Source organism: Oryctolagus cuniculus, chromosome 10 (genome assembly GCF_964237555.1).
Source record: "Oryctolagus cuniculus chromosome 10, mOryCun1.1, whole genome shotgun sequence".
NCBI lineage: Eukaryota > Metazoa > Chordata > Mammalia > Lagomorpha > Leporidae > Oryctolagus > Oryctolagus cuniculus.
Window position 1 is genome coordinate 87,436,373 of NC_091441.1, and position 26,468 is coordinate 87,462,840.

General features: G+C 43.2%; 1 protein-coding gene across 26 annotated transcripts in view; it reads left to right on the top strand.

Moving 5' to 3' along the window:
• CADPS (calcium dependent secretion activator) overlaps positions 1–23,559 on the top strand; it is a 519,152-nt gene extending 495,593 nt beyond the window's left edge. For all 26 annotated transcript variants that reach the window (XM_070050647.1, XM_070050650.1, XM_051851510.2 and 23 more), the window contains 2 exons: positions 18,924–19,028; positions 22,346–23,559. In XM_070050647.1, the coding sequence (XP_069906748.1) occupies positions 18,924–19,028; positions 22,346–22,525 (285 nt within the window). In that variant the 3' untranslated portion in view covers positions 22,526–23,559. The remainder of the gene's footprint in view (positions 1–18,923; positions 19,029–22,345) is intronic.
• Positions 23,560–26,468: the final 2,909 nt, after the last annotated feature.

A 26,468-nucleotide genomic window follows, 5' to 3' on the forward strand; every position in this document is an offset into this window, starting at 1 on the left:
GAGAGACCTCTTCATGGGCAGACCCCCTGAATGTGAGGACATTGTTCTTGGACTGCAGTTACGTGAGCAGCAGCAGAACCAAGACTTAAAGATGGGTGATACCAGAAAGCGCTACTAGAGTCCACCCCAGGGTGAAACCTGCCTCTCATCACGGTAGGAGCTCTTACATACCATATGTGCTGCCAGCCCACCGCTACCTAGGCTCAACAAAGGGGGGGCTTTCAGCCTTCAGTCTGTACCTCCCTCTGTGTTCTGTCTGAGCTCTTTCATCCCAAAAGAATGAAGTTCGGTGGTTTACTTGGGGGACAGAAATGACGGTAACACAACACCATTACATCCCAGACAGTTGATAAATGGTTTACGGTAGCAGCTTAAGTTCCTTAAGCAAAGCTTGACACAGTGGTGTTATTAAATAACAATGCCCTGGATTTTCCTATGAGGCCCTGTTGACTCTTTTAACCTACCCATATGACCAAGTTTTCAATGGTACTATGCGGTTTCACAGATCAGCAGTACTTTACAGGGGGAGAAAAAGTAATCCAAAGTTACAGAATTACATGGTTATACAATCTGTGCATAATACAAATGAGTTGCAACTAAATCATTACGTGGTCATTATCCAATAATGTCGACGATGGCAGCAGTGTGAAAACTTGTGATCAGGTGTCACCAAAGTCCTTCCTTGATTTATTCCCGCTCAAAGCTTGCAATAAACAGTGTGACAAGGTAATGAAAGGGGAAGGAAGGAAGAAAGGAAGGAAGGAAGGAAGGAAGGAAGGAAGGAAGGAAGGAAGGAAGGAAGGAAGGAAGGAAGGAAAGGAAGGAAGGAAGAAAGAGAGGGAGGCAGGGAGGGAGGGAGGCAGGCAGGGAGGCAGAGAAGCTAGAGAGAGAGAGACAGAGACAGACAGAGAGACAGAGAGACAGAGAGACAGAGTTCTTGCAGCTTTAAGAGCTTACCACATAGAGTGTCAGCTATTAGCCAACTCTTGAAAGTGGCAGATCTTTCGGCCAGCAGAAAGTGGTCTGTATGTATTGTTTCCAAAGAGTTTGTTTATTCAAAATATGTCTGATTGGGGCATTGAGTTTTCTAAGCGAGTGGGGGCTCAGGGGCAGTGGCTGAGGTCAGCACTGTGCACCGTTTCAGGACCCTCACTCCTCCCTCTCGTTTTCTGAACACCACCCAACAGTGGTGACGGAGGCCTGGCGGAGCACGGATGTGGCTGCAAGAGAAGTCTTTCAAAGCTCGGCACTTGGCTGACACAGCATTAGAGAAATGCAGGCCTGTTTGCATTTGTTGATACACATTAGAAATAAATTTGGGCGTTCAGCTTAAAGAACTCGCTGAGGACACCATGCACAAAGAAATGCTATTATGTATTTAGCGCAGTCTTTGTAAAGCTTGGCCAGGCGAGGAGGTTTATCAAAAGAAATATGTAAATAATACAACCTGCTTTACAAAGGGAAAGAAAGTAAGATTAATCCAAGACATCCGTGCTGCAATACTATTTTCTGTGCTCAGCTTTTCTTTTTATCGCTTGAAATGCGCGCAGCCTAACAGTCCGGTACAGACAATAGCTCAAACACTCAAAAACAAAACCCAGACCCTGGGCATCCCTCAGTCTCCCCTGAAACAACTCCAGATAAGTCCTTGGCCTCGCACACAATATTATTATTAAATCTAACATTGTCATAGCCAAATCCTTGGCTTGGGCAAGTCCCTTCCTTCTCCCCCTCCTTTTAGGGGGGAATGGGGGAAAATGTTGGGAGGGGCGGGGGAACCAAGCCAATCAAAGTTAAAATAAAGTCTCTTTCTAGCAAGACTACTGTCTATAACATGTTGTTCCTTATAGAAAGTGGGATATGGTGGCATTTGCTTGATTAACTTGCTCGACAAAAGTGACAGCTGCTGTGGGTGCATGCGGATAAGCTGCACGGCGCAGTTCCGCCTTTGTACATCTGTCAGCAAAAAGGGAAGAATAAAGAGTGAAAAGAGACAAATTGGTCCCAAAAGACACTCCATTCAACTTAGGAGGTTTGCCCCATTCAGGCGCTCGCTGTGCGCCTCAAGTACTGAGAGCTTATTCAATTTCATTCACTCTTTCGAATGAACCCACAAGTGTTTAATTTCTTATTCTGTCGCCTTTAAAAAAAGGGGGGAGGGAGGGAGGGACTGTGGACCAAAAGCATTGCCCGCTAGGCAGGGTGATCCGGGCTGCACATGTGAACTCTCGGCTGATTTCTGGTTTAGCAGTCTGTGCTCAGGCCATAGGCCCATCGCACTGCTTCCATGGGTGAGCTGTCACAGATCTCTTAGCTCTGGGCTGGTGGAAACCAGAATCATCTGTAGATTTTGAGAGCACGCAGTGAGGCTGAATGTGTACCTTATAGAGGACGGTGGTCTGAGATCTGTGCCTTTGACAGAGATAGGATAGCTGACTCTCCAGGGTAAGGTTTGGGTAAGTGATAGGGCAAATGTGTGGGTTTTTGGTTTTTTTTTTCTCTCTCTCTCCCAAAAAGAGGGAAAAAAAAAAATCAGAGTTGAACGCAGTGAGAAGTAGCGAGAGGGGAATATGGTTTCCTGAGATTAAAAATAAAACAAGAGAAAGGGCGCCACTGGAGGCAGAGCCCAGCTGTACACGGTAAAAACACATGTTAGCTTTTCAGAAGCAATGCTTTGTCTTCTCCTCCTCCTCCTCCTCCCCGAGTGCCAGGCACCAGAACTTGTTTTCTGGCCTTCTAGAAATGGCCATGCTGTTGCCAGCCACATGTCTGCCCGCAGGACTTTCACCTGCCTCGCGTCTACCTGAGCTGCCGCACCCTGCCGGGAGGGACTGTGCCATGTTTGCCCCTGCGTCATAGCACTTTGCCCTGTCTTCTGAAACCCAACACTGCTTCCAGCACCTGGACCACCATCTGAGGAGCGTCCCTGCCCCCAAGACTTCTTGGTTAACTGTTTTGTTTCGTTTTGTTCTGTCTTGTTTTGTTTTTATTTTGGAAACCACTTGGTGCCCTCTGTGGCTCCTAAAGAGATCATGCCCTCCGCTTATGAGAATTCATTCCCCAAGAGCTCATGGTCACTCATTTGATACAGATCTGGTTTTGAAACTGCTTAGAAAACCTTAGGAAGGTGTTCTGGATCCAGTGATGAGGGTTGGGTTTTGAGGTCTTTGAATTCTGGGGCTCGGGGGAGCGCCTTCTCAGTGGTAGAGGAGTTCGTTTTCATCACTGGCTTGGAAACTAGCTTTGTGCTTGGTCGTCCCATATTTACCTATTCACTTGAAACTTTTCCATGCAATAGCATTGAAAACATGTGAATATACAGACTGGTTTTTTTTTTTTTAACATATCTGAGAGTGATGATTAAAACCACCTCAGTTGGGAAGGTAATGTGAATTTTCCTAAGTAACAACTTGGACATTGACTCGCAAAACTCTGATGATTCATGACTACAGAAAGTTTAATATGTGCAAATTATGAAATTAGCCCTAATGTGATTAGCCAACCCTGTTTTAAAAAGACAAAGTTGGCACTCGGCTTTATCTTTCCGTTCTGTACACGAGTTACCATCCTTATTTTAGAGTATGATTTCTATAATCATTTCTATATGGTATGCAAATTTCCTTTTCAGTTGCTTACGTCAATCTGCTTGCGAATTAATGCAGTTAACTCTAAATGCAGTTTCCATACCTAAGAAGCGATCAGGGGAGTGGGCAGATGCTGTTCATGAATAATCTGAATTCCGTCCATACACTGGATCCTTCTCCTACTTCTTAAGCCCTTGTATGCACATCAGAGAATAGTTTTCAGATAAATTATTCACCCTTCTCACATGGATAATCAGTGGTAGGATGTGCCACCAAAACCAGAATTTTGTTTTTGACATAATTGAGCTTTCAGTGACTGAGGTGACTTGAAAGTGTGAATTTAGATTGTAACTACACATTTTCTCATAACAGTAGGTTCCTTTGAGAGGACAGAGGCTGAAGCATAGGGGTCCATTTTCTCAATGCACAGGGAGGCCTACAACTAAATCCCCAACATATCCAGAGAAAAATAGGGCCCAGAAAAAAGGTATTGTTCACAGTGGTCAGTTTGTTAATGCCCAAACTGCACACCTGCTTGGGAGACCCAGGTGGCTGACAAGTGCTGGTTAGAAGTTGATTGGGACTTAATCACGTTGGGCTCATTATTTATGTCTCTTGGAGAAAGAAATGGTATGAGCTGAGAAATTCTAGGTACATAAGAGAGCTGTTCCTTCTCTCTTCAGTATCACAGTCTAGTTGCCAAACGCGAGGCATTGGCCTCGGACACTTGGTACAGACAGGATCTTGTCTATTAAACTGACATCAGAGACTGGAGTTTGTTCTGATTTTGCTGGGTTGCTGGGCTAGGTCCTGCTGGTCATCCAGGGAGTCTTAGAACAGCTGGTGCCTGGCCCATGTTCTGTCTGTAGTTCAAGGTATGACCACTGGTTACATTTTCATTCAATTACTTAGCTACCCAGCGGTCTCAGAAGTCATGTTGTGTACAGGCAAGCACGGATCTGATTTGGGTATCTAAATTGAGTTCTTTCTTTCTGGGCAGCAGGACTCTGGAGCCCAGTCAAAAGAGAGAGGTGGGGGAAGGTGGATTTTGCTGTTTGGGTACCTGGAGTTCAAAGGTAAAAGGATTCTGAAGATTTTTGCTTCACTTCTCACTTAACTTGGTATGCAAAATGGCATTGAGGTCATCAAAAAAAAATATTTAGAGAACCCGTGAGTTTGGGGATCTTTGTGGGTCAGAAGTAAGACAACTATAATAAAGATGAAAAGTAAATTTTTTACCTATAGCTTATCCCATTTCCTTTTCTCCCTTCTCAAAGAGGATGACTTTCTATAAATGCTATATCTGTAAAAATATAAAATGGGACTTAGAAAGTCACTATGTCTTCAGCTTTTGAGAATTGAATTTAATCCATCTAAACTGCCTAGAACATGGCCTGACGCAAGTAGTACTCACCAAATGTTTGCTGTCATTGTTTTTATTATACTCACTGTTAATTATTATCACTATAGAACTTGTTTCCAAAGCAAGTTCTATGGAACATAAATATCCTGAAAGACGTAAATAGATGGCTCATGAAAAGTAGCTGTCAGATACATTTGGAAAAACAGAGTTAAACGGGTTTCTTTACTACAGAATTTCTCAGAGCATTTGTAATGTGAAAGTAATGCAATTAATCTGAATCACCAATAGTACCCAGACAGAGCTCCCGGTATGCATATATGTATATGCATATGTACTCAGGTATGCACAGTTCCTTGGCCTAGGGAAGCTAGAGAAGTGTATGCGAATGATACTTTTATTTCCTTCTAAAAACTTACAGTTCCCTAGCTCAGGGTAGTCATTTTGTCCTGTCTGTGCATAAATCCAGTAGTGATAAAGTTGCATCCGTTTTCCAGGGTTCCTCCCCACAGACGTTGCACACAGTAGCGAGAGCATCAAGCAGGCAACATGACTTTGCCTGCAGCTGGGAGGCTGCTGCCCTTTGACGCACACATGTTCTGTTCTTGTGCCTGGGCACCGTTCTTTGTCTTCATAATGTTTTGGAAGGCGTCCCACAGCCTCAAGTCCATAAGGTTGAGAACCACCTTGGATTCCAAAGGTGAAAGGCCCTTACTCAAATTTTCAAAACAAGTTCTTAACCTAGACAAAGAGAGGAGCAGCTTCTGTTTGGAGCTTTCCAGTCCAAGTCTATGTCAGCGTTTCAATAAAGGAAAAGACACCAACTCTTTGGATTGGTTCAGCTGGGCTGGGAGCCCAGTGATAAGAGGTCAGTGGTGTGAGTTACTATGGTAATTGAGTAGTATCAGCAATAGTTTTGCTCTCATGAGCCTTAAAGCACATAATAATAGGCAAACAACAGTGGTTAAAGCAAGCAGGTAGGATTACTATGTTCTTTTGTCAGAAGTATATAATGTCTTGTAGTCAGTTTTAAAGACTTCTCAACCCCCAAATCCACCCTCCTGTCACCTGCTGAGTAATTTTGTATGCTTAATCTCCTGCCCTGAACTCCGAGTTCTCTGCTAATTTGAGGCAAATGGGTGTTTCTGACATTAAATAGGGCAGCAAGGAAGCTCTGACCTAGAAAACCTGCATTCTGTGGCTCTGAGAAAAATATTCTTTCAACAATTTTGTTAAGACTCTTTTGAATGATGAGAGAAAGGGGGGGAAAAAATAGCTTTCGCTGAGATGGAAGGTTGCAGCCTCCCGAGGAAGGGTTTTTTTTTTTTTTTTCCAGAACAAGAAAAAAGGAAAGAAAGAAGAAAGAAAGAGAAACTTGCAGAGCATCCCCGCTCCCAACTTCCCCCATAAAACTTGTCACATCGCATTGCCATCCGCTACCCCAACAATAATCACTCCGTGCCTATTGCTAATTGCAAGCACAGCTGAGGCCCAGCGGGGGGCCCTTGCACAGTCTCAGGCCTTTATACGAGGCTCAATCTGTTGTATGGCACTTGTTCACACACAAAAAAACTACCAGCAAAGGCAGAAAGAGGCAGAGTCACAGGTTTCTTGTAATCCCTCTGCCTCCCCGCTGACAGCCCAGCCCTAGAAGCATTCCTGGTTTTGTCCTCCTCTTTACAAAATCTGAAGTGACCTTAAGCTACTAGCATGTCAGCTTTTGAATGTCGAGTTGCCGGCTTCTTCAGGTGCATTAAGGAGCAAGGGGGGCTACATCTGGCTGCTGCGTGTCTGTTTGCAGCACCCCTGGGGCGAGCTGTGGCTTCCTGTAACATGTAAAATATGAGTGTGAACTCAGGGTTCATGGCAAGGAACAGGAGGTCAGGCCTCCATTCAGTTCTAAGTAAAGAAACTGGGGGTTTGCAGATGTTTTTCTCTATGTGTAATGACACCACCCCCTCCCCAGCCACCGAGCCACCGAGCGCCGTTTTTTGATAAAATGTGCCACAATCAGTGTGCTACTTGCAGATTTATTCATATCAATTTTTGCAATTTATATATTCAGAGACAAGATTGCTATTTCGGCAACTTTATGTTGGATGTCGTACGTTTGTGTCTAGAGAAAGAGGGAAAGACAGAAGTATGGGGCGGGAAGGGTGGGCAGAGAAAGAAAGGAAATTAAGTCTGTCCCTGGGGCCACCGGCTGGGGTGTTGTCAAGGAGACAGAGCGTCACATGGGAGGGTTTGTGTCCCCCTGGTGCCCAGCGGTCACTTCCCACCCTGCCTTGAAGCTGGGACATCTATTTCTTTGGGCCTACATGAAGGACCATTAGTGGCTACTGGGAGTGTGACAGAGAGACTTGGTTGGGGGGTGCAGAGACAGGCAACAGTTCCCCGCACTGGACAACACCTGGCCACTTGAAGAGAGGCCTTTGCCAGCTTCCCTGGAGATTAAGAACAGGGACACCCAAGGAGATCCTTGGTGTGACCCCCATGTGGGCCGGGAGAGGATGGAGTTGGCGCCAGCCCTTCCTTTCCACCCTCTCCGATGAGTAGGGAGTTAATGGTTCTGTGAAATTCTTGCTCGCAGATATTTCTGTTCCCAACCCAAAGCCTCACGCTGTATTTTCACGGAAGGAAGACATTGGTGGAGCGAACGTGGAGATTAATCCTCTGGGGCCTGGGGAATAAACGCTCCTCAGTAGGGCAGTGTTAATTGCCAAGCTTGGTGCAAAGATCATTTTGAGGCATTTAAGAAATACATGATTTTTATTAGTATAACTGTTCCACGTAGGAGTTATTTCTCAGCAAAGGGCAAAAGCTTTGCCTGCCTCGCATTATTAGCCTAATGCTACTTAATTGTTTCCTAAAATAAGGGCTTCCTGAACACACATTCCAAACCCTAGCAAGTCTGTTGTGGTGAGAGCGATTCTGGATGCGAACCTGCCTGCCCTTTTGGGCAGTCGAGGTCTGAGAGCTGTTTGAGCAGATCTGTGCTTGGAAAATTGGGGTAGGGGAGGCCTGTGGTACAGGCACAGGGGAGTCTCTCGGCAAACATACGTGGTGACATAGCACGCCATGTAAAATACACAGCTTTTTTTTTTTGTTGTGTGGACCCAGCCCTCCACTGAGGCTTCTCTTGTCCCATCTCTGGCCTTTGTTTAATTCTGTTTCACAGATTTGGAAATGCTTGCCCCACGAGATGTTTTACACACACCCAGTAAATGACTGAGCAAATACTACCAGATTTGTTCTTTGTTCTTCACTGTCTCAAAACTCGGCCTGGAGGTACTGTCTCAGTCCCGGGATTAAATGAAGTGCCCCCATTCAGCTGGCAAAGAGTTTTCTTTTTCTCTTTTTCCTTTTGTAAAGCATCCTTGGGTGTCCCAGATCAGAGTATATACACTGCCATGTATCTTGAGGATTTTAAGGAAAGTTTCCCTTTCAGTGTGGGAAGTGATTTTTATTTCTCATCTTTTTTACAAACGATAGTACTTGTAAAAGCACATAGCAGGATGTACTGTCACAATCATTTGTGAGTGTGCACTTCGGTAGTACTAAGTAGATTCACAACGTTGTTTAGCCAGTCTCCAGCACGCTTTTCATCTTGTAAAACTGAAACTCTGTGCCCCATTTCCTCATCCTCTGAGCTCCTGGCAACCACAAGGCGACTTTATGTTCCCAGAATTTGTGCTAGATGGTTTGTGTAAGTGAAATCATACAGTATTTGTCTTTTTGCCATCGGTTTATTCCGCTTAGCCTAATATCCGCAGGGACATCTGTTGTAGCTGATGGCAGGATTTCCTTTATTTTTTAAGACAGAATACTATTCCGTTATGTGCATGTTAATAATTATCTGTATGTATATTCAAGTGTTGCTTTCCCCTTTGTCCACTGACAGACGTTCGGGTTGCTTCCGTTTCTGACTAATGCTGCTCTGAAGATGGGTTTGCAAATATCTCTTTGAGAGTCTGCCCGGTGTTTTTGCAACTGTACCTGAAAGTAGAATTGCTAGACTGCCCAGTTTTTTTTTTTTAACAAGATTTTAGCTCTTTATTATAAGCAGATACAACAGCAAACAAGTATTTCCAATAATTACTATTAGGATTGTCCATATTTCTGTAATAGCACTTATTTCAGTTATGGAAATTGTGGCATAGCAGTATTTGCATTTGACTTGACATAGGTTTTATAACTGAAAATCACATTAGTGCCTCTGCTTTCCCACTGTATACCTTCCCGTGTGTAAGTACGTATCCCCAGGTTGATATTTGGCTTGGTTTTTTCATTCAAGTATGGTAAATTATTTCCAGCAATATCATGATTCTTAAGGGGAATACCCTTTCATAGGCCGTACCACTCCTCCAAGGTGCCCACCCACCTCAATGAGACGTGGAGTCAGGAATAATAAAAGGGGATTTTGTAACTTATTGGGTTTTATGTAATCTGATTGAACCAGAAAGATTCATTAACACTCTGGCTAGGGGTAGCTTCTATAGCTTACTGAGGCTACCAGCAGGTTAACTTTAAAAAAAATTTTTTTTAAAAAACAGAGTGTCTAGAAAGAAACCCTTGTATAACCCATAAAAGCTAAGTTCTGGGTTAAATTCTGTTGCTCGATGGACTTTCAGCAAGGATCCCGGAGGGCTCTTACCTCTCCTAGGATTTTCCCCTGTGCAGATAATATCGATAGGACTTACTTGGATTAGAAGACTTCAGTGCGTTATGTCAGAAATTCATTCAGATTCATCATTTTCATCATTTGTTTGAAATGCTAAGGAATAACTGACTGTAGGTGAGTAGATATTTATGTAGATATTTCTCCATGTTTTAGATTTAGAGAGTTGTAATTTGATCTTGAACAGATAGCTGCTTATTTTAATAAAAGAATGTTACAGTACTGTCTAGATCCTTTCCAACGGAGTAAAAATAATATTGTATCTGAATGCTAAATTTCATATCCATGCTCCTCTAGAGGAAGCAAAAATTTTAAGCAGTAACAATTTGAGTCTTTTGTGTATTTGTTTTGCACTAAGTGTATCCCATCCTCTTGAGAAGAGGCTAAAGGTCAAAGAGTAGCTGAATTCTCTCAGCACCAGGTTGTGGGTAGCTGTGTTCACCGGAGCTTCGATTCAGCAAGATGTCAGGTTCTTCCATTGGCAAGTCTTGGGAGATGCGATCCAGACATCAGCATACAAGCACCTTGAAGAGCCACAGCCCAGCCCTTTGTTAAGACTTCAGTGAGATGGGTTATTCGGCATCCCAGGAATCGCAGATATTAAACAAGAAGCCACCCTCAACTAGAAAGGACTTTTGAGACAGCCAGGAAGGTCATTCTGATGACCTGGTTCCTCTGATTCTGGAGTCTGTTTATGGCTCTGTGCTTTGCACTCCGTGTCCTGAAGTTGTGACTGGAAAATACCTATTTGTAAAAACAGTTATTTTGGAGGCTCCATTCCTGACAGCAACACTCACGTCAGGCAAATGATCACACCATTCTACAGTGAGCCCGTTGGGAGAGCATTCAGATGATTTGCCCTTTCAGAGATGTTTGTCCAGTCTTGGGGAACTCTCGCAAATCCCTGGAAGTTGCTAGGACCTGCGTGCCATGCTTTAGTGCTTTGCCCACTTAGCATAGACGGCTCCAACATACCAGGGCTTCTTCCCTGAATCTTTGATTGGAACGCACAACACAACCAGACCCCTGGCGATCGTTAGACCTACGTCACCCATGTGGCTGTGGGATTGTGGCTTAGGTTAATGGAGCTGCGCGTGCTTTGGTAGAAGTGTAAAGAAACCCTGAAAGATGATTTTCTCAGGTTCTAAAATTACCCCGATTGTGAGGAAGAAATTGAAATCTTCAAACGTAAAATATTTCATTACAGTATTTCATTACAGCCATTTAAATAGGTTGTGGGAATTTGTGTTTTCTTCTAACTAGTAACACTCCACTTTTGTCACCACCAACCACGTGAAGAACTTAGTCGCCTGGTGTGGGTAAAGTATTATCTTCCAAACTGAGCCCTTGCCAGCATGTGGAATGTCAGTTATTTCTTCAGCAGACTCTCCAGGCAAGATGCTGAGCCTGTTTCTCTACTGTGTGGCTGTGTTGGGTTGGGGGAAGGGTGCTTTCCAGTGAGAAAGTAGAAGTCCTGCAGCATTCACTTTGTCCCTTCAGCCCAAAGGCGCACATCAGGTATGAAGCAGTTGGCCACTGACCTGTGCGATCAGACGTCTTTAGATGAATGGCAGCTGCTCAGAAAATGTTGTGCGATCCAGCATGGCTCACACCTGGGCCACGTGATTTCCTCTGTGTGAAGCAACCTGGGAGGGCATAGCTCAGATGATAATGGCCAACACTCAGTATGAGCTCGCTGCAGAAAGTTCATGGGAATCAGAGTTAAAAGGTAACTCTGTTTTGGTCCACAAATGTCTGAAATCCATAGTGTTTTTACCCTATGCATTTTCCAGGTACATTTTTGCAGACCACCCTCAATCTGTGCCTGGCACAGCTATAAGCATTCATTTAATCCCCCACAACAACCCTGAGTAGTCCTTATCATTAATGCATTTACCAGATGAGGAAACTGAGGCACAGAGTGAGTAAGGCATTTGTCAAGATTCAGACCCAGGAGTTCTGGATCAATGCGTTCTCCTTAGCCACCAGGTTTTATCTTCTCTCAGACTCTGGAGCCCTTGCTCCATATCTTAGCAGCTGCAAAACTTCTTTACCTCTCTGAGGCTCGGTTTCTTCATCTGGAAAATGAAACTATGGATGATAATAAAGATTCCATGGCTGTGCTGTTTAGAGTTTGCCCATGAGCTGCCCTGGAGCTTAGTCTTTTGCCTTCCTGGTATACATGAATTGAGCATGATAGTTTCCAAGGAAATGCATAGTTAGAAATGAACTTACAATAGAAGTCAACTCCTGGTGAATATTGGCTATCAGTTTAGGCAGGGGATGTATTGGACTGAGACACAACTTTTTCATCAAAGAAAAGTGTGTGGAAATCTGTGTTTGTGCATAATGAGGTATTGGTTATTAGGTCAAATACTGTAACTTTTCAAGGAGCTTATTTTAATGCCATTAAGCTAAGTATTACCTTCAGTTATAGGCATGTTTTCTTGAGTATATATGTGTGTGTTTTGCTAAAAGTGATATAGTACAATTTGCATGATATACAAGGGAACTCCAAAAAGTTCATGGAAAATTGATTTAAAAGAAAAGTTTCTTTTGTTTTTGTTTCATTAAGATGTTTTAAGCAGCCACCACCTGCAGCACCAATATCCCATACGGGTTCCAGTTGAAGTCCCTCCTTAACATGGGTTCCAGGCACTTGAGCCATCTTCCACTGCCTTCCTTGGTGAATTAGCAGGAAGCTGGATCAGAAGAACAACCAGGGCTTAAAGTAGCACATGCGTATGGAATGCCAGTGTAGAAAGCAGCATTTTAACCCACTACACCACAACACTAGCCCTAAGAAGTGTATTTTGATGCAAAAAAAAATTGAAATCCATACATAATTTTTCACAATATACATTTTCCATTAACTTCTTGAAGACCCCTCATACTTCAGTAAAGTTTCTCTTTAAAGAAAAAGTCACACAAGAGAAACCACGTTTTTGGCTACACTGTTTCACTATTTTTACTAGATTTGTGACTTTGCCTAAAATTGTTTCTCTTCATGTGCCTCCTGATAACTTCTTTACTTTCACAACAGGTTAATTTTCCCCTTGCTATTAAAAGACTGCTATTTTGCTTTTCTTGTTCACTAGACATTTGAAAATTTGTGATATATAGTTTTTCAGGACTGAAATTTTGATCAGTGTTACAACTTTTCTATCTCTAAAACTCTGAAAAAATTCATTGTGTTGAAGGCAACTTTTCTAATTGTGTTTTTCCTTGAAGGCAAGTTGCCCACACTGAGAACTTGATCCTGCTGAGTTACCAATCCAAACTAAGAGGAAGTAGGACTAAAGGAAAGAAGAAAAGAGATGGCAGTTGTGGCTCAGAAATGGCATCCCTCATCCCTCTCCAACTTTTTCTGATCATTTCCCTTACGAGTCTACAGTGATTGCAGAGGGTGCACAGCAGGGAGCAGGGAGCTCTGACCTAGAGATTAAGACACTTGCATCCCATATTAGAGTACCTAGGTTCGGTTTCTTGCTCTGGCTCCTGACTCCGGCTTCCTGTAAACCTAGACCCTTGGAGGCAGCAGTGATGGCTCAAGTAATTGGGACCCTTCACCTGTGTAAGAGACTTGGAGTTCTCAGCTCCAGCCCCAGCCTAGCCGTATTAAGTTTTAGGGGGTGAACCACTGGGTGGAAATTCTCTCTTGCTCAAACTCTCGCTCTCTAGTTAAAACTGGGTGGGAGGTGGGGAGAAGGAGCATGGTTATCTCTCATCTCTCAATTCTTTTAGGCTATTGAGTGACTTTCCATGGGAATGTCCCTGACTCCCCGCACTCTATTTAGCAACCGTCTATGCTTATGAAACACAGAATCATCTCAACTTGGAGCCATGCCCAGGCCTGAGGGAAACAGGTTCAACAGCATGGACCTACCCACACACAGCCTCCTTCCGTGGCTTTAGGCCTGGATGAGCATACATTCTAGATGCCCAGAACTTGAGTTTCTGTATAACCAGGTCATTCTTTTTTTAAAGCTTTGAGCTGAATGCAAGCAGTTCATACAGATTTAGTGGCAAATGATCAACTCGAAACCTACCCTGCCACTTACTTGTTGTGTGAGCCTGGGCTGCTTTTGTAACCTATCCATGCCATTTTCTCTCATCTACAAAATCAATTTACTAATAGTATCAATCTCCACATAGTTCAATTCAGTGATTAAATTGTATAGTATTTGTAATATGTTTTTGCACAGTGCCTGTATACCATAGGGGCTTGATGGTCAAAGAATATGTAGCTATTTTTTGTTTATTGAACTCACAAGTGTGCATGGGATTATCTATTAGGGATATTGTATAAAATAATAATCACTTTGTTGAAAACAGTAGACTGTACAATCATACAGAAGGTCTGATCTGATGGGGTTTGAATAAGTTAAGGGGATAAATCACCTTTGTGATCAGTGAATGTGGAAATACTGGTGAATGGTTCTCTTTTTTGCTTATATTCCTTTTCATTGCCACTCACACATGACACTGGCTTGTTCTGAAAACAAAATGTACCATTAACAGTAGTATCTCTAGGATATCAAATTAACATCAAGATGTTGGGGTTGGAGGTTGGTAATTACATTTAGTAAATGTAGAGGTCATGATGGCATGACTGCACTTGCAGTCACTGTAGCAATGCTCTAGATTGCTATTTAAGGATTATCCAAATCTAAGTCTATGTAGTTTAAAATGTGCTTTATATACCCAAGGTGATTTTATAGGTCTGGGAGACAACCTACCATGGAATGACTAGTAGGTGTAATTACATTGCTAAGAGGGTATTTGGCCTAGTGATTACTCTTTTTGTGGGGATGCCTGCATCCCACATTGGAGTTCCTAGATTCAAGTCCCAGCTCTGTTCCTGATTCCAGCTCTTGGCTAATGTGCATGTTTGGAAGCAGCAGGAAATGGCTCAAATAATTGGATCCCTGCCACATGCTTGGGAGACCTGGATTGAGTCTCCTATTCCTAGTTTTGGTCTGATCCAGTCCTGGCTATTGTGGACATTTGGTGAGTGAGTGAGCCAGTGGATAGTATTGAGCTCGCTCGCTCACTCTCTCTCTTTCTCTCTCTCTCTCTCTGCTTTTCCCTCTTTCTCTTTCAAATTAATTTTTAAAATAAAGAGCTGGTTCTATGTCCTCTAAGACTTGTGCATACAATTCCAAAGAGATGCCAATAGAGACAGTTTCCTCCACTACCACTTGGCTTTCCTTGGTAACTTGATCTCCTTCCTCTCTTGTTCTTTTGGAGAAAGATAGAGAAGGAGAGAGAGAGAGAGAGAAAGAGAGAGAGAGAGGGATAAAAGAAAAAAAGAAAAGAAGATGGATGGTGGTGGAGTGGGGGGAGGTGGTGCAGCAGCAGTGGTATGGTTGCAGCAACAGAGGTGATGGCAGTGGTAATGATGGTGCAGGTGGTTAACAGCTGTTGAGCACTTGTTACATGCCAAGTATTCTGATGGATGCTTTGCTAGCATTATTTCATTTACTCACCCAAAAAAGCCTTTGAGATAGCCTCTGAAAGGTTGATTAATCCCCATTTTCTGATCAAGAAACTGAGTCTGTGAGAATGTAAGTAACTTGCCCGAGGTCACAAACTCAGGTATGTCTTAGGGCCTGTGTTTTCAACCACTACATCATGGACAGAGAGCAGAAGGAACTAAATGGCAAAGTTTGAGACCAGCCTTCTGGCTGCTTTGCAACAGAACCTCAGATCCTTTTGTGGATGCTAGAGAAGTCCTCAGCCCTCATCCCGCTGCCCATAGCTGGGATGGGCGTCCTTTTGGGTCCCAAGTCCAAGATCTTCACAGAACTCTCTCCAAAGGGCATATTTTAAAAGAGCCCAGGCTACTGAGGATGTCATTTCTTTAATGCATCTTTAGAAGAAAACGAAGTTTTAAATTAATATACCTGAGTTAAAGAGATTGAGCCAAGTAATCCTGACTATACTTAAACACTGAGTGTATCTATCGACAGACCACAGTTCTTATTTCTACAGATTTAGAGTACATGTTCCCAAAAATGTAATGCCCAGGTGTTAGGAGAGCTCTGGAAATGGCATATCTGAACCAAAGAGAAAACAAAATGGGAGAAGTTAAAATGTTTTATTAATTTCCTCTTTTGAAGAATCACAACAAATCTGCTGCATTAGCATCCGTCTCAAGTGAAGCAAACCTGATTAATAAGCGCAGTGAGCACCACGAGCAAGAGCAGGAACAACCCAGACATGCTGTAACGTGTTGATCGATGTCTAAAGACAGCTTTCTGGGAGGGAAAAAGCCCTGGCGGGTGGCATTCGCCAAGTTCCATGGCATAAAATAAACCCACTATGGCCTGTTTCTATCGGTCTGACAGCCCTGAATGTATAGTTAGGAAGAGCTTTCCAAGGTCCACTCTCCTGCCCAGCACACCACTGTATCCCCATAGGGAGCAGCAATGGCAGACAATGAGCTAATCCACCCCAGGGGCTGTCCTGGAGAGCTGCCCCTCTGGACTCACTGTGTGACCTTGGGAAAGTCCTCCACCTCTCAGAGTTCCCTTACTTCCACCTCCACCAAGGAGGATGTGGAAGATCCCTCTCACCTCTCACACTTTAAAGTTCTAGAAGGCAGTGTCTCCTGCTGTCTCTGACATCCAAATGCCTTTAAGCGCCTTTCTGCAAAACCAAGTTAGTGCTGTGCTGCATCCAAGAGTGCCTCCAATTTCATCTACTGAGCATAAGGTTTGGAAAGGAGCGACTTACTCCCTTTTGCCTCTTTAAATGTGTAGCCAATGGGGCATCATACATTTTTTACACTTCTTTTGCTAGATGTGAGATCCAGGAGGAAAAGCATGGATGTTCCAGGGTTTTCTTGTTCTCCTGGGGTGGGAATCTGTATGCGATGCACTGATCCATTGCTGTATGCATTTCCTACCCAGCCCCCCTTCAGCAGCACAAGAAAAGTGTTGATAGCATTCCACCTTTTTATTTTTATTTTTATTTTTATTTTTATTCACTATCCAAAATCCATTTACAAGTATGGGAAATGCTTACATATAATGAAGGGGGGAGGTGCTTTTTTTTTTTTCCTGAAAGGTGGCACGTCTCTCAGCAGAGAGAAAAAGGCATGTTGCACAAGGCTTGCTGGCAGTGATAGAAGCCAGCGCCGGTTTGCCTGTTGTCACAGCCAAAGCAAAATGCCACCTCTGCCTAGAAGCCAGAGTGCCCCATTCCTCTTTTGTGTCCCTGAGATGTACCCATCCTGAGGCTCTGGGCTTCTGGGTTTGGCCAGGAGGGTACCAGGGTTGCTTGAAGGTCATCCTCCAACCCCTAAAGGCCAGTGGCAAGGGGCGGTTGCTCATGGATCTCAAGATAGGTTTTTGAGTCCCCAGATTGCAGATGAGATACAGCCAGTAAATGTGGGATTCAAGGCCTGGGGTGAGCACAGAGGGTTCCCAGTTGCCAAGAATGAGGTAGAGCTGCAGAAATACCAGGGACCCTGGGATATTCCTGGCCCTGAACCCCTTGAGAACAAACCCAGATGCAGTGGCAGTAAAAGCTCCAGAATCCCAAGGCAGCAGGTGCCAAAACCACAACATTCCCCCCACCAACAACCACTACCCAAAAAAATAATAATTTTCAATAAAATGTTCTCACCCCTAGAGGGGAAAACCTGTCCATGCCTGAGGCGATTTGACCCCTACACATACCCTCCCTTCAGGGAGCGAAGTGCAAATCTCAAGGGAAAAAAAAAAATCCCTACCCCCAACCCCGCCTGCTCCCTGGGGAGGGACAGAAGGTTCCTAAAACTGACAGTTTCGCCTCCCTGATCTTTAAAAGAGCAGAAGTTGGCTGTGAGGCTGCAGTGCTGCCTCGACTAGGGTAGTGTGGTCTCTGTTGCGGCTGGGCTCCAAGGAGAGCCACAGTTGGCTCTGCTGGGGAAGGAGCCTCAAAATGAGAGATTGCAAAGGAGGGCTTCTGCACGCCATGGCTGAGACTGTGTCGTTTCTTGCAAGGTGGAACTTGGCAGTTCTACCTTGCAAGTAAAAACCCAAATTAATTTTTTTTATAAGAAATTAAGTCAGAAACAAGGCTTCAGAAAAACTGTGAGTGTTAGGCATAAACTGATTTTGGATGATCTTTAGGTGAGAAAGGGTGGAGTCACCATCAGAAACATGTTTTTATTTATGCTTTTCAAATCCCCACTGGTGTGCTATGTGTGTGTGCGCGTGTGTGCATGTGTGCGTGTGTGTATTGGTTAGCATGAGAGGATGCATCATTTCAATTCTCTAACCACTCTTTTTTTTTTTGGCATCTTTTCTGTGCACAGTTCATATAGAGGCCCTATAAATAAATATATAGGTCCATCCACACCTTTTCATTTTATTTGTAAATTGTTTGATATACGCGGCAGAGCGTAATGAAACCTGGTGAAGTTTAAAAGATTAGATTTTTTTTTCATACTGACACTTCATAACACTGTTCATATGTCTCCGAGTGAGATTTATGAATATATGAGCAGTACTGAAAAATTATACTGCACCAGAGACTTCCTGCACCACAGGGGTGGCAGTCTACAGTGACACAGCTTCAAGCATTTTTCACAGACAAGAAGCAAATTTTAACCCCCTTAAGGGAAAGTATGATTTCAACAGCTTGAAATGAGCTCATTTGTAGATGGTTTTTTTTTCTCTCATCGCCGATAATTTTTTGGTGTTAAGATTAAAACAGATTGCACAGCCAACGTAAGGACACATGCGCTGCCCGAAGACGTTTGGCCATTAAAGAGAAACCTGCACTCCCTATCTTTATCAGGAATGTCCCCAGTGGGTAAATGAAGGTAAACTTCCCCCTAAATTCCTAAGGGTTCAACCTGATTCCCAGAACTGTGCTTAGTAGACCAGGTCTGGAGCTCTCATGAGGTAAGTGGCTTGGGACATCATTTACATTGATGGAAAAGTCCCCATCTCCCTGGGCACGAGAGACAACGGTGTTAGGAAATCAGCACTATGTTGAATCTCAAATTCAAGAGCAGATGAACCAACTACAAGAAAGAATCAGAAGAGCAAGAGATGGTCTCCACGGATTGACTGGGTACAGAATGATCTAGTGGACAAGGTCTCTGTTAGATTTAAAGTCCAAACGGATCTCTTTTAGACTAATGCAGTCCCTGAGATTGTGTGTGCGTTAATGTCCCTTGATCTCTGTGCCCTCCGGTTCTCTTTAACTGTTTTGTGTCCTCTCACAATGCAGAAGGCCTCTTCCCTCTCTGCCCTACTAACGCTCCATGATGTGTTGGCTGGAGAACTTTTGTCTCTTTTTTCAGCAATGGTACAACAGCTCCATGAACGTGATCTGCACCTGGTTGACGGATCGGATGGACTTACAGCTTCACATTTATCAGTTGAAAACACTAATTAGGATGGTGAAGGTAAAAGAAAATAGAATTATTATTCTGTGCAAATAGCTTACTGAAAGGCATTTCATTGGCAAGCTGCAGAACTTCCTGAACATAAATATTGGTTTGTGTATCAAACAAGATGATCTCTAAAAGAGTATCTCATACAAGAAAACCTATGAAATCATTTCGCGATGCGTGGTAAATTTATTACTCCAGCATCAAAGGAAAATTTAATGAAAAGCAAATGGGTACCACGATCCGGGTTGGAAACATACCTTATGTATTTGTTGTGCAAAAAAAACACAGAGGCCATCACACCCCTTGCGTTAGACATTGAGAAGCTGGCTTTTGGTGTCGTGATTCTCATCACATCAGCTACCAATTTCACGTATGGCTTAATTAAATCAAATTCTGCCACCATTAATTTCATAGAAATATTTACCTCCAGCTATTTCTAAGTGTGTCCTGTGATCATTGTCAGGATGCAAGTCTATATTGTCCTCATGGTTGATTGAAGTATTTGCTCTCACAATGCGTGTATACAATCAAAGGATCACAAAGGTGACATAACATACCCTGAAAGTACCTTTTTTCCCTGTGCTTGTGTGTGTGCCTTGGACTCACGATAATTATTTCAGTGTGAAATCTGAGTGGTTTACATGAAATAATAAGATCACAGAAGGGGGTAAATACGTTTTTGATCATTTCAGTTTCCATTTGATGCTTCACCATAGAGGATTTTAAAATATTTGTGGGCCAAAAAAAAAAAAAATCTCAGTGCGGGCACAAAGCCTCCTTTAAAATATTTTAATAAACAGAGCTGAATTGCTATTTTTTAGCACTTTGCCAAAACTCTCCCCCACAACCACTCCAGCCACCCCCCCACCCACTCTGATTTAGTTTCTCTTGGATTAGCACTGTTTCTCTCAAGGTGCTCCTCTACCCCGGTGCTAACTTAAAACCAATTACTGTTCCGTCGTGTGTAATTAAGGAGAATTATTATCATCTGCATTTGATCTCACAATACGTCTGCCCAGGGAGGGTTACAGACAGCAGCCTGCTGCAGCTCTCAAAAAGGAAACATATGTACTCAAACAGGGGCTCCATGGAATTTTCAGGTTTTTTTTTTTTTTTTTTTTTTTTTTTTACTTTGGTTCCTCAAGCAAGCTCACTAGCCATGGCCTGACAACTTGAATCCCACTTTTCTGGGTAGGCATACGCTTTGGGGGAAATTCTCTGATCCTTACTGAGAAGACACGAAAAGAAGACATAATTTTAATATTTCCAAATTATCTTCTCATTACTGCTATTTCCAGATCTATGTTGTGAATAGCATTACTTTTTTTTTTTTTTAAGAAAAAAGTCAGCGAGATGATTTAATCTTAGGCTTCTGCCAAAAGCTGGGGGGGGGGGGGGCGGGGGGCAGGGGACAACAAAAATGAAAAAAAAAAAAAAACACAAATGTGAACCACAAAGAGGGGACACAGAAATGCCACTTCCAAATGAACCCCTTCACTTTTACTAAAAGCCAGCCCGGCCAAATCAACAGCACAACACAGAGGAACGAAGCAGAATTCACCTCCTCTTTACCAACAACTTAACTCAGAAGTCTCCTTTTCCACGGCACGTTTCCAGAGATAATTGGCATTCACTCATTCATTATTCAGCCAGCATTTGTTCATCCACCCAACACAGAGAAAATATTAGGTGAGCCCCTCTACTTATTTGTGACCAAGTAGCAGATTCAAAAATGACCAGATATGGTCCCCGCCCTAGGACTCTGAGAGTCTTGTGGGGACACACACTGCTCTGGAATGTAAATGAAGGGGAGAATTCTCCAGTACTTGTTACCACTCTTTGTGCCATCGTATTCCAGCAATGATTACCTAATTCTAAGAGGCAACAGAATCAGTAACTGAAAAGCGGACAAAAATGCAAGTTAGTGGTCCAGACTGTGATCTCTGCTATGCCTAGTGTTTACCCAGCCCCTTCCCTTTCCCTGTCCAGGTGACACCGGTTCAGGTAGCCTCGTAGCATCTTCTTCCTCCTCGGAAAAGCTTGCAGCTAGACCCCTAATTTGGGCTGAGCTTACAATTCAGTGTCTAAACCAGGTTACTTTGAAGAGGGAAAGGAGGCTTTGTGAATAACCACGTGGGTGGGGACAGACAGCATAAACTGGGGAGAGGAGACATGTGGTCATCCCATCCACAGTCTTACATGCCGGATCATCACTAATCAGACTGCATTCGGCATTTAAGGCTACTGTCATTATAACATGCAGCCTTCGCAAGGAGCTGACCCTGTGATCGTTAACACTATGACTGCATTTGGTGCATTATTAGAAACAAATAAAAGGGGGACTGGCATGAAAGTATGTTACTATTCCCTCTCTTGCTCCGTTAGCAAATTTCTCCTATCAGTAAGAGAAACAGCAGAAGCAGTAGCTGAAATGATATGCAGTGTGATGAGAAGAGTTGTAGATAGAGACCTTTGTATAAAAAAAAAAAAAGAACTAGGAAGTAGACAACAGCCAGATGCTTCTGGTCATGTTCAATTAACACGAAGGGATTTCTAGAAAAACAGTCCTTGGGATACCTACGGAAATCTGAGAGAAATCGCCCGAAGGAACAAAGAAAGAACTTGTGGTATAGTAATACCAAACCATTGTTCTTGAAAAAGAGCCAAATTTCTTCCCTGAGAGCATGAAGTTGTGAACGGAATAGATACAGTTCTTTCCCAAGGAGATGAGAAATGAGTCACATGCCTGCAACATATTGATGAGGCATTAGCGCAACATCTTTCCCATAATTGTTGCTGCCCGTAATGGGTCTCATATACCAACATACATATGTCTATCTTGTGCATGAGACGGGGGGGATGTGGCTCATGCAATTAACGAGATGCAAAAATACTAAAGGCCAGACTGTAATAGAAATCACAAAATACCATCATCACTTGATCCATTATTTATAAATTATAGCCCCTTTCACTGTCTATCATTTTATATTATACTAACCTAAGCGAGAAAAAACAGACCCCCAAAAAAAGGAACCAAAACAATTATGGAACATTTCCCTTTGTGGAACTGAATAAACACAAGCTTATGTTCTTTGCTTTGTCTCATCTAATACAGTTTATCCTGTCACGATTTCTCATTTTCTGTCATTCAATGAATCTCGGCTTTTAGTACGAGTGAAATCTGAGCGTGGTGGCTCACGTGTCACAATGCATGGCGTGTGACACTCTGCCTCGAGTCCAAGCTCTTACGCCCTCACCTGCTTTGTGCCCCTTCTCTCCCTGCATGGACACAAGAACTCCCTTACCACTGCCATCTTTTCCCTCCTTAGAAAACCTATAGAGACTTCCGGTTGCAAGGGGTCCTGGACTCCACCTTAAACAGCAAGACCTACGAAACCATCCGGAACCGTCTCACTGTGGAGGAAGCCACCGCATCAGTGAGCGAGGGTGGAGGCCTGCAGGGGATCAGCATGAAGGACAGCGATGAGGAAGACGAAGAAGACGATTAGCCCGTCGGTCCCACAGTCCACGAGAATAGAGTCCTGTAATCAATGCATGTCCTTAGTCTGTTAGCTAACCCCATTAGGGAATTTTCTGTCAACTCTCATGACCATGAAGCATTCACCAATACAATTGTCATCTTAGCTATGTGGTCCCAAGAGTAGCAAATGACCTTTGACTCCCTGAGTTCCTGATTCCGTGTCTCTATGTTTACAAGCAATATGAAGCACCATTCTTTAAATACTGTTCCTGGAGAATACATAGGCCAGCTGCTAGGTGTGTCCCTGTTATCAGCAGTTGAAGCTTCATTCATATACCTCGTGTGCACTGATGGTCAGTGGATCTGAGGATGAGGACACCAGGCACTTCTTTGCTTCCCGTCTGTGGATGAGTTATTTCAATGAGTACATAAGTAAAGTCATTAAGGCACATAGATTTGCTTTGTGTTTTGGAAAAAAAAAAAAAAAAGGCAAGGCTCCGGCAGCAAACTTTTAGTTCTTTCTGTTCCCTTAAAATTAAAAAATGGACCCCTTGTGTCCTTGTTAATCCATCCTTTGACTTCTCTAGTTAGTTAGCCATGAAGACTATGTACCAGTGGATTGGTTCTCCTAATTGCCACGGGAAGGGAGCGATCCTATCGTGGCCTAACATCAAGCACAGTTCTGAGCAACTGTCTTCTGTCAAAGTTTATCCTATTTAATGTTTCATTTTGCTTTTATGTTTCAATAACTGTGTATGTTAAAAAATGGAATATTTAAATTACAATCCTAGACTATAAATGTGTTTATAATAAGATACGGATATTTCCTTCAGTAGACTGTAACCATAATTTAAATTATTTTGGTCCACACTGTTTTTTATATCTGTCATGTACATTGCATTTTGATCTGTCACTGCACGACCCCGGGGTCAGATGCAGAGCTAGTTCTTTTCCGTGTAAAGTCGTGGATCCATCTTGCTTTTGCCTTATATAAAGCCTACAGTTATGAAAGTGTGGAAAACTGTGGCTCCTCAATAAACAACAGTTCAAATGTCCTAAGAATACCCGTCTGAGTCTGTTTTCTTCTGTCTCCTTCAAAAGCCAGAACTGAAATACAGAAGCCAGAAGAGGTAGGAGAATGGAGGGCTGGGTGGGGGGCATTGTCTGGGAGGGTTCTTTGAGCTGTCGGAGTGGTCGCTGTCAAACACGGATGGGGTCTGCCTGAGATTCCCTGAATTCCGACTTCACTCATTCAGAATCTGTGGGCATTTGGACATGTTGGGCAGATTATGCTTGCCTTATAGGATAAATAAGGGTTTGCTAAGCAAGTGAGTAGTGTAAACGAGAGAAATGTTTCTCCTGTACGAAGAGAAGGCCAACAAACTGTTTTTAAGCACCACTTTAACAGCAGTGTTTGCATTCAAACAAAGTGTGTGCCAATTATATATGATTCTTATATATTTGTTAAAGCATTTTACAAGATTCTCTAAGCTATGGAGGACTCCGCTCCGTCCCCAGTCACTATTGGCTGGGTAATCACCTAGGCTTATAAGAAATAGGACATCTTGCAGCCTCGCCTGCTTTGTGTGTATCTCTCAGTAACCCATGGTGACCTTCCTTTGGTGCTGCCGGAGACTACTTTTCCAACAGAACCTGGGAAAATGGTCACCAGTTGTCCAAAAAAATCCACCCCTCTAGAGAGTGTGTCCCACTGGGTTTAATCCTGGAGTTGCAAGTGCAACTCAACTGTGTTTAGTGAGTTTAAAGCAGAACTGCCATTTATTAAGCAACTATTTTATGCTAGGTGTTCTGTCTGTATTTCCTCATTTAAATCTCACACAACCGTAAGCGGAGAAGATTGTTATTATCTCCATTGTAAATGAAGAAATTAAGGTCAAAGTTTAAGCTAACTTGCCCAGTGGTGGCCAAGCCCCATGCAGAAGCATTAACCCAGAGATACTAGCACAGAACTAGTAACACAAATGGTGGGGCTAAATCATTCAGGTAAGAAAAATAAGTTGTTTCATAGCTTGGAGTTAAATCAGAGTGGCAACGTCAGGATCTTTAAAAAACATTTTTGGTATATTTTTGAATTGCAAAATGAAAGCATATTTCTTGCAATGATTACAATCTATTAAATAGTAGGCAAAGTGGAGAGGGAGCATCTGCCCAGTGTCTAAGAGTTGAGGGAAGGAGGAAAACGTGCAGGAGCCCTGGAGGAGACAGACTGATGGAGATAGATAGCAAACCAGAGGGCTGGATCCTAGAGGCATAAAGAGAACCAAGTGAGAAAAGATTGTATCTGCAAAACGAACTTCAAAAAATAATCCCTTCCGAAAGAGAAGTCACCACTGCCTCCCACTGAGCATCCTGTTAAACAGCATGCCCTGGTGTGGCAGCTCTTGAAGAAGGAAGGAAATGACATCAGGAGAGCTCAGAGAGAGAAGCCCTGACCAGGGTCAGACCCCCACTTAGCCTTGCCCCAAGTGCAAAGCTGGGAAGACTGTTGTTGGTATCTGGAGCTTTCTGTTTTCCTTTTTAATGCCTTTGAATTGAAATATAATGTACTTTCAGAAAAGTATGCAAAGCCTGAGCTGAGCTCAATCAGCTCAGTGACTGATCAAAAAGTGAACCTACTTGTGGGACAGCTACAGATCAAGAGACAAAAGGCCCACAGGGACAGCATTGTGACAGAGCAGGTAAAGCCACCACCTGTGACACTGGCATCCCATATGGGGGCCAGTTTAAGCCCTGGCTGCTCTACTTCCCATCCCACTCCCAGCTAATCCACCTGGGTAAAGCAGTGGACGGAGGCCCAACTCCTTGGGCGCCTGCACCCACATGGGAGACCGGATGAATCTCCTGTCTCCCGGCTTTGGCCTGGCCCAGCCCTGGCTAGTGGGGCCATTTGCAGAGTAAATCAGCAGATGGAAGATCTCTCTCTGTCTCTCTTCCTCTCTCTCTAACTGTTTCAAATAAATAAATAAATCTTAAGAAAGACACAGAAGTTCCTGAGCAGCCCCACTGTGTTCCTTGTCCAAGCCCCTTCCCAACTTCCATATTCACCCTGCTCACCAAAAGTAACCAATACCTTGATTTCTCTTTTTTAATACACTTTAAAAAATTATTGTCATTTTTTTAAAGGAAGAGAGAGAAAAAAAAGAGCTCTTCCACCCACTGGTTCACTCCCCAGATGCTTGCAACAGCTAGGGCTGGGCCTAGTCACATCGAGGAGGAAGGAATGCAATCCATGTCTCCCACGTAAGTGGCAGAGATCCAAGTACTTGATCCGCCACCTGCTGTGTCCCAGCCTGCGCGTTAGCAGGAAGCTGAATTACAAGCAGGGTAGCCAGCTCTGGAAGCAGGTGCTCTAATACTAGATGCAGGCATCTCAAGTGGCAACTACCTACTGCAACGTATGCCTGCCCCAAGTAGCTTGATTTCTAGTATTGCAATTGAACTTGCCTGTTTTGAGCCTTATATCATTACAGTCATAATACAAGTTCTTTCATTTTATATCATGGGCATAGCTGTGTTTTGTTTTTCTTCATTGTTGTATAATAATCTGATGTATGACTATACCACAATTCATGTATGCATATTAAAATGCTGTTGGGGCTATTAAGAATAATGCTGTCATGGATTTCCTTATGCATGTCAATTGCTGGGTCATAGTATAAATGTATGTTAATTACTAGAAATTGGTGTCAGTTTTCCATAGAACCAAGTTCTCTCACCAGTGGCATATCAGTGTCCTTGTTACTCCGCATCCTTGACAACTTTAGGTATTATCACTCTAATTTTTATCATTAAGCTAAGTATTTAGAATTGCAGTTCATTTATTGCAAAAATGGAGTTTGGGGCCAGCCTTGTGGCATGATGGATTAAGCCCCCTACTTGGGGGCCAGCATTCTATATCAGAGTGCCAGTTTGAGTCCCTACTGCTCCACTTCTGGTCAAGATCTCTGCTA